The sequence below is a fragment of the Theropithecus gelada genome, unplaced genomic scaffold (assembly GCF_003255815.1).
Source record: "Theropithecus gelada isolate Dixy unplaced genomic scaffold, Tgel_1.0 HiC_scaffold_15989, whole genome shotgun sequence".
Classification (NCBI taxonomy): domain Eukaryota; kingdom Metazoa; phylum Chordata; class Mammalia; order Primates; family Cercopithecidae; genus Theropithecus; species Theropithecus gelada.
In genome coordinates, this window is record NW_020257756.1 from 1,936,991 (window position 1) to 1,949,463 (window position 12,473).

Genomic DNA, 12,473 nt, shown 5'->3' on the forward strand with positions numbered 1-12,473 from the left:
AAAGCCGATTCCTAGTCTGATAGAAACCCACCACAAAGTTGATCTTGCATTGTGGCTGACGCAAAGCACACCTGGACTCCAGGATTCAGATGTGGGTTAGGAGACCCTCCTCTCTCATTAGCTCATGCAGGTTAAGTGCTCTGACCGTTTCCACTCTGTAAAATGAGAGTGCTAGACCAGCTCAAAGGCTTCCTTCCAGCCTCAGTCTTCTGTGGTGACTGGACTGAATTTATTAGGTCAGCAGTCGTCTTCCTACTCAGTATAAAGTGTCGTTTCTCTTTTCCCTTGCACTTACCAACATATTTGCCTGGCAAGGATTCCTTAAAGGATGGAACCCTACCCCCACCCTCAAAGACCATGGATTATGGGAGTTGGGAACTTTAAAGAGGGTCTTTTAAAAATATATATTAATGTTTGGGACTTGGGGTGGGGAAGAGGTTAAATTAAAGAAGCAGGCTGGGCAGGGTGGCTCACGCTTATAATCCTGGCACTTTGGGAGGCTAAGGTGGGCGGATCACTTGAGGTCAGGAGTTTGAGACCAGCCTGGCCAACATGGTGAAACCCCATTTCTACCAAAAATACAAAAATCAGCCAGGCGTGGTGGCACATGCATGTAGTCCCAGCTACTCGGAAGGCTGAGGCAGGAGAACCGCTTAAACCTGGAAGGCAGAGGTTGCAGTGAGCCAGGATAGCACCATCGCACTCCAGCCTGGGTGACAGAACAAGACTATCTCAAAAAAAAAAAAAAAGAAAAAGAAAAAGAAAAAGAAAAAATAAGCTTGGGGATGGTTATTTCCCCATCAGTGCATATGCTTCAAGTTGGCTTTATTGCCATTAAGTAGACAGTTTGGAGACAATTACAGAGTATGTGGAGGGCAAGATATTTTACTCCACATTATTTCTCCCCAGTTACCAGGAGGAAAAGTAAGATTTTTTTCCCTACCTCAGAGTGCTATCAGCAGCAATCTTAGTCTTGAATCTCTGAATATGTTGTAAGCAAAGCTGAAAAGGTGCTACATTTAATTAATGTTGGTTCCTAAATAGGAGAGTTAAATTACCAGGTTCATTCTACTTAAATGGCTCTTCTCAAACTCCGTGTGTTCTGGTGCAGCAGCCAAAGAGACTGAGTCCCTGGCTGTGCTGTGGTTTTGGGAGCTGGAAGTCCCTGTTCTACTTACCCCCCAGCAGCTCCTCCTTACCAATCACAATGGTGTTTTCTAAAACAGCTCCAGCCCAGGCATGGTGGCTCACGCCTGTAATCCCAGAGCTTTGGGAGCCCCTCTCTGGGAGGCCAAGGCAGGAAGATTGCTTGAGCCCAGGAGTTTGAAACCAGCCTAGGTGACATAGCAAGATTCAGATAGTCAAATAATGGAATAATTTGGTGCTTCTCAAAATTCTATAAAATATTTAGTATATTAAACCTAAAATTAAATTATTTTAAAAGACATCCAATATAGTATACAAAAGTAGCAGATTAGCAGAATATAAGGATGTTTGTTTTTTTTTGAGACAGTCTCTCTTGCCCATGCTAGGCACGATCTTGGCTCACTGCAACCTCCATCCCCTGGGCTGAAGTGATCCTCTCATCTCAGCCACCGTGCCTGGATGCCTGGCCAATGGTATTCTAATGCTACAGCCTTATCACTAAAATTGTCTAAGGTTTTAAAGTTTTTTCCCCATTTAAAAAAAAAAAAAAAAATCTTGGCTGGGTGTGGTCACACCTGTAATCCCAGCACTTTGGGAGGCTGAGGCGGGCCGATCACTTGAGATCAGGAGTTCGAGACCAGCCTTGTCAACATGGCAAAACCCCATCTCTACAAAAAATACAAAAATTAGCCGGGTATGGTGGTACACGTGCCTGTGGTCTCAACTACACAGAATGCTGAGGTGGGAGGACTGCTTGAGTCTGGCGGAGGTTCCAGTGAGCCGAGACTGCGCCAGTGCTCTCCAGCCTGAACAACAGAGTGAGACCCTGCCTCAAAAAAATTCACACACACACAAAATCAATCTGTGGGAACACAGCTGAAAAAACAACATGCTATATAATGAGGCTGTGTCTGCTGCTATACAGATGTTCACAAGGCTGTAACAATACTTATGAAGATTTAAAAGACAGCTTAAAACTCTTAATTCAAAGCTTTTTTAGAATCAGTCCCTTACCCCAAGATTTCCATTATAATGGAAAAGCAGGAGTGGTGCGGTTTGCTTAGGGCCTACACCCAGTGAAGTGAATGCTTAGATGTTATTTGACAAAAATAATCAAGTTTGAGCAAAAAGTAAGCTGCTATAACAAGACACCAAACAAAAACGTGGCTTAAAGAATAAAGACATTTATTCTGCTCTCACAAAACAGTGCACTGTTCCATGTGGTTATGCAGGTTCCTTCCATCTTGTGGCTCTGCAAAAAAGAAATCAAGGCTGCATTGCTATTGCTACTTTTGGGAGGGGATACAAGAGCACAGAGGAGGTACAGTCACTGTCATCAGGTTCCTAACCTGGAATTAGCAGCATTTCCACTCAAATTCCATAAAACTTAGTTGCTTCATCACACCTAAAACTACAAGGAAAACAGCAAATATAGTCCCAGTTAGGCAGACATGTTATTCAATGTCAACCCCTATTACCATGGAAAAAAATGGGAGAACAGATTGTGATAACTACCTCAGTTACTGGGTTTTTTTTTTTGTTTTTTTTTGTTTTTTTTCCCACTGAATTGGGTAACAGTTCTCTCAAAGAGAACTGGCAGGAAGGAAGTGACAAATACACCACGCACAACCCACAAGCCTTGACCTGGCAAGCAGAGAGTTACTCTCAGGAACTCCACGAGCCAGCCTGAGCAGTGTTACAGCTAGAAAGCAACCTGGGTGGCTGGCTGCTGGCAGCACTGAATGTTGTCTAGAATGAATACTTCAGAGATGATCAGATCACCATCTCCAAAACTGTTGCCAAAGAACTGTCAGAGACTTCCCTGGAGCTCAGGATCCATTACAGGAAACTCTGAAGTGAAGCTGAAACCAAAATATATTTTGGCAGTATAGCCAAGTCTTTCCTTAAGGAGATCTGGCCTCGTCCTCCTTCGAGAGGTTCTAGATCTATCTGTGAAGTTGCTGAGGGCTATGAGAAATCCACGTCTCTTGTAAGAACACTACATAGGTATGTTTCCAAATTTTATTCTTAAGTAGGACAGAAAGGTTAAATAAGCTATAAACATTTAACATCCTTCGCATTCTGCTCTCAACTTACCTTTTCCCACCTTCATCCCCTGTCATCTTCAGCACACAGCTTTAGGACACAGGACCCCTTTCCCTCCTCCTGGATTTCTAACAAATAGAAATCTCTGCCTTATAAACTTATTCTCTGCCTGAATAAGTCATATTCCTCCAAGACCTAGGGGTCAAATATAATTTCCTTTGAGAAGCCACCTTTAAATTAACAAATATGAGTGTCTCCTACGTTCCAAACTATGCTAAGAACTAGAGTCCCAAAGGCAAGTTTTCTGCCCTCCAGGAGTTACTACAAAGATAGAGGATCTTAATCCTACAATTCTTTGAAATTCAGATTCATAATTACACAACTATTGAGTACTACTGTATCATGCGCTACCTTTCTTCACTGCTTCTCAGAAGTCAAGACTCCCTAAGTCACCAAAGTGAATACAGTAGTGCCCCCTATGTGTGGAGAATATGCTCGAAGGCCCCCAGTGGATGCCTTAAACCACGGATAATACCAAACCCTATATATACCAGGTTTTTCCTATGCATATACACCTAGGGTAAAGGTTAATTTATAAATTAGGCACAATAAGAGATTAACAACAATAAAATAGGACAATTTTAACAATATACTGTAATCAACTCTTCCTCTGATGATGGGATGTGAGATGGTAAAATGCCTGCATGGTGAGATGAAGTGAGGTGGGTGACGCAGGCATTGTGACACAGCGTGAAGCTACCATTGACTTTCATTTTTTAAGACAGGGTCTGGCTCTGTCACCCAGGCTGGAGTGATCTTGGCTTACTGCAGCCTCAGCCTCCCGGGTTAAAGCGATTCTCATGGCTCAGCCTCCCAAGTAGCTGGGATTACAGGCGCCCACCATCAAGCCCGGCTAATTTTTGTATGTTTAGTAGAGACGGGGCTTTCACTATGTTGGCCAAGCTGGGCTTGAACTCCTGACCTCAAGTGATTCACCCGCCTTGGCCTCCCAAAGTGCTGGGATTACAGGCATGAGCACTACTGTGACCTTCTGACAACACATCGGAAGGAGGATCATCTGCTTTGGGTGATCCTGGATCATGGAACCATGACATAGTCAATGGCTGGGTGTCAGGAGTAAATGGCACAGATGACTAACAGGTGGGTAGTGTGTACAGTGTGGATACACTAGAGAAAGGGATGATTCACGTGCCAGGTGGGACAAAGCATGGTGCTGCAAGATTTCATTTAGAACGGCACACAGTTGAAAACTTAAAAGTTGTTCTGAAATTTTCCATCGAATATTTTTGGCCAATAGTAGCCATGGTTTACTTATACCATGGAAAGCAAAGTCAGATGAGGGGGGCACTGCTGTAGTTTCTCAGTTCTTACACTTCCTCTATCCTGCTGCTGAGTAAGTAAACTGAAGACTAAGAAGTAATCTTGCAGTAGAGAGTAATAAAGCCCACATTTTAGCAAAATGCGTTAAGCCTGTTAAGAAAAAAGACAATCTACTTAAACGTGGTTGCTTTATTTTGCACTTTTAAAATTCACAAAAAGCTTTACAATATCTACATTCTGCCTGTTGGTAACCAAGGCTTTATGGTAAGACAATGAAAATTTTATCACACCAACTGGGCATATGCAAAAAAAATGAATAATTTACAAACAAGTCTTTTTATTCAAGAACATTATGTAAAATATACACTCTGGTAAACATCTGAATTCATCCATCCTAAAATTAGACTTTAAGACGCAAAAAAAAAAAAAAAAAAAACCCCAAACAGATTTTAGCACTAACAAGCCTATCAGAATAATGCTGATGGCAAGCCATAAACAGCTTTAAATGCTGACTGTAATTTGGGGAAAGGGGAGAAAAAGAAATTATCTGTTGTATCTATATTTAAATACATCTGTTAGTGAGACTTCTCTAATTTAATGAATTTCAACAAAGTGAACAACTCCTGCGCCTTTGGTAGTTTCTCAAGTTTTGTTTTTAAACTTGTAAGGAAAAACCCCAGGGAAGCGGGGAGAAGGAAAAACAAGACTAGAACTTTCTTAGTCTTGAACACCAGAACACTGCCGCCCTCCTTGGCGGGGAGCAGTCTTGCGCTGGATGATCAAAGGTTGGGTTCCGGAGGACATCCGTAAACAAACTTATCCAGATACATTTCTAAGGTGGGTAACAAATAAAATCATTGCTCATATAAGGGAAGAATACCAGAGTTGTCATGTGGGATTTGGCTTGGCTTATGTTTTATTAAAGTTAAATAAGTATAAACATCTAAATGGCAAAAATAAAAATCCAAGGTGGTCTCATTTAGAAAATTAAAAAAAATAATTAGTGTCCTCAATTAGTTTTTAAATTTGCGGAATGGCACAATACATATTTTGAGGCACCCGTTATAGAATCTGTTAAAATTATGCATACTACTACTTCCTCTTTTAATATAATTTTTATGTACTCTAGGGTAGGTATTATCAGTAGAGGCCACTAAAAATAATGCCAGAATTCAAGTGAGAGAGAATAGAAATGGAAAGAGGAAGGGAGGATAATGAAATTGGGTAGTAAGTAATAACAAACATGAGTTTTAAAGTTTCCTCACTAATAACACAGAATTGTATATTTTGGCTCAATGCCACTAGGCTGCTGAAGTGACCAGGAAGTGAGTGGAATATCGTAATTGTCCCAGTTAGATTCTTAGCTAACTCGTGATTTGGGTGAGGGGTCATTTTCACAGACTGCTCGGTAAGGGGTAGCTGTGCTGTGCTAACTGCCTATCCGCTTTGTTTCTTTCAAGAACACTTTTGAAAGGACAAGAACCTACAAAAGGCAGCAGAACAGAACAAAGAACTCATTAGACTACAGAGATTAACACAGCAATAATCTGCCAATAGTTTAATCATGGACATGTTACAATCATCTTGTTTCTTGAGATGGAGAGTATGGGCCTACAAAAAATAGAATAAATAAAATTCCACTATTCTTGGCATATTCCAAAATTTTCCTCTTTTGATCAGAATTTTTTTGGACAAGTCCCATGCCAAGTCTGTCCTGAAGACGCTGGCTGAGCGATGGATGAAAGGAGTATTCTGACACAGGTATTTTGTGTGAGAATGGCTAGGCGACTGCCGACTTTAGTGCAGCCGAAGACAGAGTGCAGTCCTGATAAGCTGGAGCCGTTTGTATTTATTCAGTACAGACACAATACCAAAGGCCTGAAGCCAACACAATTTGTGAGTAATGAACACTGTCGCCTCCCCTTTGCAGGGAGCAGTCTTGCACGGTTTCTGGAGGACATAAGTAAACAAACTTATCTAGATAAATCCCTTTACACACCCTTGTTACCTACTGTTCGCCCTCAGCCTCAGGGTACGAGAATTAGCTGCCTTCAGCTTTATTCTCTCCCGAAGTTTTGGAAAACCTCCCTGCCTTCCAATTGCATCTTTCCTTATAGCGTCTCCTACCACCCTGACCAATCTCCTACATCACCCCTTTTCTGTTTTTTGCATCAGGTTTTGTTGATTGACGACTACAGATGTGTGCAGCAACAGTTTTGTCAGGCATAGCAGTTACTGCTTGTTTTCCGGCTTTAGATCCTAGAATTAGTAAACAACAAGAGACAAACATGAGTGTAATTAGTAATATTCTTTTCTAATTAAGAAGTGACCCCCAGGAGTGGGGGTCTATCTAGGAGAGATGTTTTCGCATATCCTTCTATATGGCTGTTACTGAGGAACCCCACTGGGGGTATGTTAATCCCTCCTAGCTAAAAAGTCACAGTTAGAAGCTGGGAAGGGGATGTCTGCCTAAGTAATAGGGCTGAAAAAAAGGCAGATTTAGAAAATGGGCTTAATAGGGTATAGCAGGTACAGGTAACAGGCAAAGTGAGAGAATAAAAAGGATTAATACCTTACGCGAGTTGCAATGTACAACAGAGAGCATAGCAAGGAACAAATTTTCCTGAGTGAATGGTGTCTGTGTTCGAAGCAGGATTCGCTCAGCCTCCTGAGTTGTCTTCTTCAGCATCCCCCAGGTAATGTCCGGGGCTCCTGTCGTCCGACGAAACTGTGTCATCCGACGAACCCGTTTCTTCCGGGCCTGTGGGGGCTGCGGGGACTGCAGGGGCTGTGGGGCCTGCGGGGTCGTTTCCTTCATTTCTGGTACCAGGTTGGGTCCTAGCCCCACTATGGTATGGTTTGATGCATCGTGCTGGAATCCAAAGAGGGCCTGAGGGGGTGTGAACACAAGCATATCCTCTTCCCCATGTTAGCAAAACATTTGGACCATGCCATATATTACTATTTACATCTTTCCATAAAACTGTGGTTTTATGTCTTGAGAAGTTTTAGCAAAGTGCTTTTCTATAACTGATTGAAATTTATCATCTAAATTTCAGAAATTAAGGGTAAATAAGGCTTGTGCTAGTAGTGTTTCAGTGTCTTTACTCATAGTCTCCCTTTTTTGTTTTCTGAGCATATTTTTAAGGGTGAAGTGGGCACGTTCTACTATGGCCTGTCCTTGGGGGTTATACGGGATGCCTGTGGAGTGTTGGACACTCCAAGTGTGACAAAATTGTTGAAACTGTGAGCTGGCATAAGCCGGACCCTTATTAGTTTTAATTTTTGTGGGCCGCCCCATAAACATAAAAGTTAAAAGAACATGTTTAATGACAGATCAGGTGGACTTTCCAGGAAGAGCATATGTGCTAATTAGGTGAGAACAGGTATCAACGGATACATGTACGTATCTTTGTTTTCCAAATTCAGGGACATGTATAACATCTCTTTGTTATAACTGATTAGGTTCTAGTCCTCTAGGGTTAACACCTGTTGAAGGAGGGGACATGCCTGTGAGGCAGCAATCTGGGCATTTACAGGATAATTTGTTTAGCTAGTCTTTGCATAAGTTGAACTTGTGTAGTTAAGTTTCTCTAATTTTGGTGGAAAAACTGATGTGATTGGATGGCTTGGTTAAGCAGTGACATCATAACTTGCAGGTCTGCTTGATCATTGTCATAATCCAGTGGGCCAAGCAGTGAGCTGTGGGCTCAAATACGTGTGATAAAAATAGAATGTGTACATTGATCTAACAATTGCTGAAGTCAAAGAAAAAAGGCACACAGGGTGGGCTCGAGAATAGACTTAATGAGGGCTGTTTCAAGGTTCTGCAATAAATAAGCAGAGTAAGCAGAGTAACTAACAATACTGATGGGCTGAACAGAAAAAGGTTCTAGGGCCAATATTAGGGCTCCAATCTCAGCTCTCTGAGTACTAGTAAACCTAGATGGAGTGAGGGAGTTAGGTGGTTTCCACCAGATAGCCGCTTTTCCATTTTTATGAGAGTCATCAGTAAAAAGCATTACAAAGTTAGGTATGGGGGAGGGAACTACTTTTGTAGGCATAACTACAGGAGTACTAGATAAGAACTGAAATAGTTTGTCAGCAGGAAGGGCATGTTTTATATGGCCTGCATAATCAGAGAGTGCTTTCTGAAGGTCTAGAGATAGGGGCAAGACTGCTTCAAACTGTTTTTTACTCAAGGGAATTCTTATGACATCAGGGTCATGACCTAGCAACTGACTGCATCATCTGCTGACTGTATAGATGACTTTACTAACTAGCTGGAAATAGGGAGATAGTGTTTTAGTCCCAGTATGTGAGCAAAAAACCTATTCTAGGAAGTGCAGCCCCAGGGCCATTTGTCCTATTAATCCCGTAGGGGAAATATTTAATAGGAAAAACAAACAATTGGACTGAGTATTGTGGGTCTATGCAATCTAGTTGCCTCTGAGAAATAGCTTGATTTCCTCAATTTCTCTTTTTGCTGTGGGGATTAAATACCTGGAAGGGTCTAGGGCTATATTGCCTTTTAGGATAGAAAACAGGTTTTGTAATTTATCAGTAGTTATGCCCAAGGTGGTGTGAAGACAGTTAATATTGCCTAGCAATTTTTGATAATGATTTAAGCTATGTTAGTTGCTAGTATTTAACCTTTTGAGGTCTTATTGACCAGGAAGTTAGTATGTATTCAAGATACTTCTAAGGTGAGGACATCTGTACTTTTTACTTTTTCAGGTGCTATGATTAAATCTCTTAACTGTGTATTCCTTACAACAGAGACATATAAACTCAAAAGTACTGGCTCCATTGGGGCTGCTAGTAAAATATCATCCATAAAAATGAATAATCTTGCAGCTAGGAAATTTTTTTCTACTGGGGAGCAAAGCCTGATTTACATAATATTGACACACGGTAGGACTGTTCGGCATTCCTTGAGAAAGTACTTTCTAATGAAATAGGTCAGCTGGCCTTTCATTATTGATAGCTGGTATTGTAAACACAAATTTTTCTCTGTCCTGTTCTGCAAGGGGACTAGTATAAAAGCAGTTTTTTAAGTCAGTAACAACTATAGGCCAATCTTGAGGAATTGCTGCAGGGGAATGGAGCCCATTGAAGGGGCCCCATAGATTGCAAATTAGCATTGATAGCTTGTAAGTCATGCAAAAGTCTCCATTTGCCAGACCTTTTGGGAACGATGAAAATGGGCAAATTCCAAAGGCTGTTTGCTGGTTCTGTATGGCCGGCTTTTAATTGCTCCTCAACTAATTCATTGGCTCGGCTTTTAATTGCTCCTCAACTAATTCATTGGCTCGTTGTAATTTCTCTCCCTTTAAAGGCCACTGTTCTACCCAAATAGGATTTTAAGACAGCCACGTCAGGGATAGGGGAGGAATTGTAACAGTAGCTATTACTAAAAAGAGGTTTGCTGTTTATATAATTCATCAAATTCTGTCCTCCAGGGGAGGTACTGACTGGTCTCTAAAATTGTTTTTAGCTAGCACTGAGCAGTCATATAGGGTTATATGGAAGTTGTCTGCTATGGCCTCAATTAATCCTTTCATAAATGGGCTAGCAGCTCCGTTTTCTCTAATGCTTTTTCTTCTGTCTTTATAAGCATAAAAAGTAATGGTTCCTATACTTGATTGCCTTGTCAATTTTGTATCACTGGGCAGGGCAAGAGGTCCCCTTCTAATGCCGCTTGCCTAAGACAGGGTCCCATAGCTGTAGCGTACCCCTTGTCTTTTTTCCAATTTATTGGGGGAGGGAGCTCAGGGAAAACCTCCAATTCCTCTTTGGTATCTTTATCCAGTAAAGGGGGTAAAAGGGGACTGAGGGAGGAAGAGGAGGCGATAAGGTGATGGTTCCTCCTTCCTTCCCTTCTTAGGCTCTTCCATGTACAGCTGGACCAAAGCAGCCTTAACTAAGGCCCATAACGTTAAAGATGTTACCAGGACCCATTGCCCTTGTGCATGATATCGTTTAAGATTTCTCCCCACTTGTTCCCAAAGCTCTAGGTCCAGCGTGCCTTCTTCTGGGAACCATGGGTTTTGGGAAACAACAGTTTGCATTAGGTCCCTTAACTGAGCCTGCGAAACTGAGGCTCCACTGGCTTTAGGCAGTTGTTTCAATACTTTTATATACTGTTTCTGTTGTGCAGATAGCTGTTGTACCATGATGAAACCCTAGCTTGAGTACTCCCCTGAACTTGGAAATCCCGAGCGAGCACCAATGACTTACTGACTGCGCAGTCTCTTCACCTTCGTTTTCGGGGGTTCCGTCGTGATCCATTGCGGCGTTCCTCACAGGGGGCACCTGCTGCCAAGTCTGTCCCGCAGACTCTGGCCGAGTGACGGATGAAAGGAGTATTCAGACGCAGGTATTTTGCGTGAGAATGGCTAGGGGACTGCTGGCTTTAGCGCAGCCGAAAAGAGAGTGCAGTCCTGATAAACTGGAGCCGCTGCTTGTATTTATTCTGTATTTATTCGGTACAGATAGAATGCCAAAGGCCTGAAGCCAACACGATTTGTGGGTCATTAACACTGCCACCCTCCTTGGCAGGGAGCAGTCTTGCGCTGGATGATCAAAGGTTGGGTTCCGGAGGACATCCGTAAACAAACTTATCCAGATACATTTCTTTACACTACCTTGTTACCTACTCTTCGCCCTCAGCCTCAGGGGAAGAGAATTAGCTGCCTTCAGCTTTATTCTCTGAAGCTTTGCAAAACCTCCCAGTCTTCCAAGAAGGTTTGGTTTGCGTCTTTCCTTAAAGCTTCTCCTACCACCCTGATCGATCTCCTACAGTCCCAAACTTAAAATATCCCTCATCTTCCACCTCAAATTGCCTCTTCTATTTGTTAGTCTTGTATATGATATTATTTAAGTCTCATACATCAGTGACAGAGTCAGGAGTTTCAGGATTATTGTAATAGAAGACATTGAGTTCATTACTTGGAAAAACGGATTTTTTTCTGAGGTATCTCTCAGAGATTTAAGTGCTCTATTTTATCATTGAATGATAATTATTCTCAAAGCAAATATTCTCTAAGATACCAAAGTATTCAGTTTATTAGGATAGTACACTTTAACATATTACAAGTTACAAAGCCTAAGAAAAAGCAAGCAACAAGTCAATAAAATCACAACTTAGAATTCTAACATTTTCAGATGGTATCATATGTCGGCTGGGAGCGGTGGCTCATGCCTGTAATCTCAACACTTTGGGAGGCTGAGGCAGGCAGATCACTTGAGGCCAGGAGTTAGAGACTAGCCTGGCCAACATGGTGAAACCCCATTTCTACAAAAAAAAAAAAAAAAATACAAAAATTCTAATTAAACATTTTAAACAGACTATTTTAGATGTTTATTTAATATTGAAATGTGGTCAACTATCATAAAGTATTTCACTGCATCACAAAAATTCCATATATTAAGGATTTACACAATCCAGGAAAAAAATTTTTTAGAAGCTGTTTTTTTTTTTTTCTGGTCTGAGCAAAAAAATCTAAAAAGGCTCTCCAAAATCTTGAGTGGAAGTATCATACTCTGCAATGAAATGCTTGAGTTCTTCAACACACCGCTCACCTATTTCATGTAAATTTTGCCTCAATGCAAACTGTATAGACTTTTCTAATGAAGGATCTTTTTCAATCAGCATTTTCACCACCATCCCGAAAGTTTCACAGTCTTGTCGGTAAACCTAAAAGGTAAAACACATTCTGGTTAGCTGAGAATGAAAATAACTAGCCAAATACTTAGCTGACTGAGTTGGCAGAGTTATGACACTAACATCTAAAAGAGAGACACAATATCACAGCAGAACCTTTCTCGGCCTTGCATTGTCACTATTACCAGAGGCCACTTAAACTGCTATCCTTGAGATCTGCTGACAACTTGAATGAGAAGGAAAACATTGACATACCACATTACTGAATGCAGAA

At 41.5% G+C, this 12,473-nt stretch overlaps 1 protein-coding gene across 5 annotated transcripts in view; it reads right to left on the reverse strand.

Annotated features, from left to right (window-relative positions):
• Positions 1–4,704: 4,704 nt before the first annotated feature.
• LOC112617290 (periphilin-1) overlaps positions 4,705–12,473 on the reverse strand; it is a 220,306-nt gene continuing 212,537 nt past the window's right edge. The window contains exons 10-13 of one of the 5 annotated variants that reach the window (XM_025374039.1): positions 12,118–12,232; positions 10,774–10,874; positions 7,106–7,330; positions 4,705–6,792 (exon numbers count right to left, since the gene is read on the reverse strand). In XM_025374039.1, coding sequence (XP_025229824.1) covers positions 6,766–6,792; positions 7,106–7,330; positions 10,774–10,874; positions 12,118–12,232 — 468 coding nt within the window. In that variant the 3' untranslated portion in view covers positions 4,705–6,765. Of the gene's footprint in view, positions 6,793–7,105; positions 7,424–10,773; positions 10,875–11,573; positions 12,233–12,473 lie in introns of those variants that run through there. The other 4 variants (XM_025374042.1, XM_025374043.1, XM_025374041.1 and 1 more) reach the window with 4 other exon arrangements.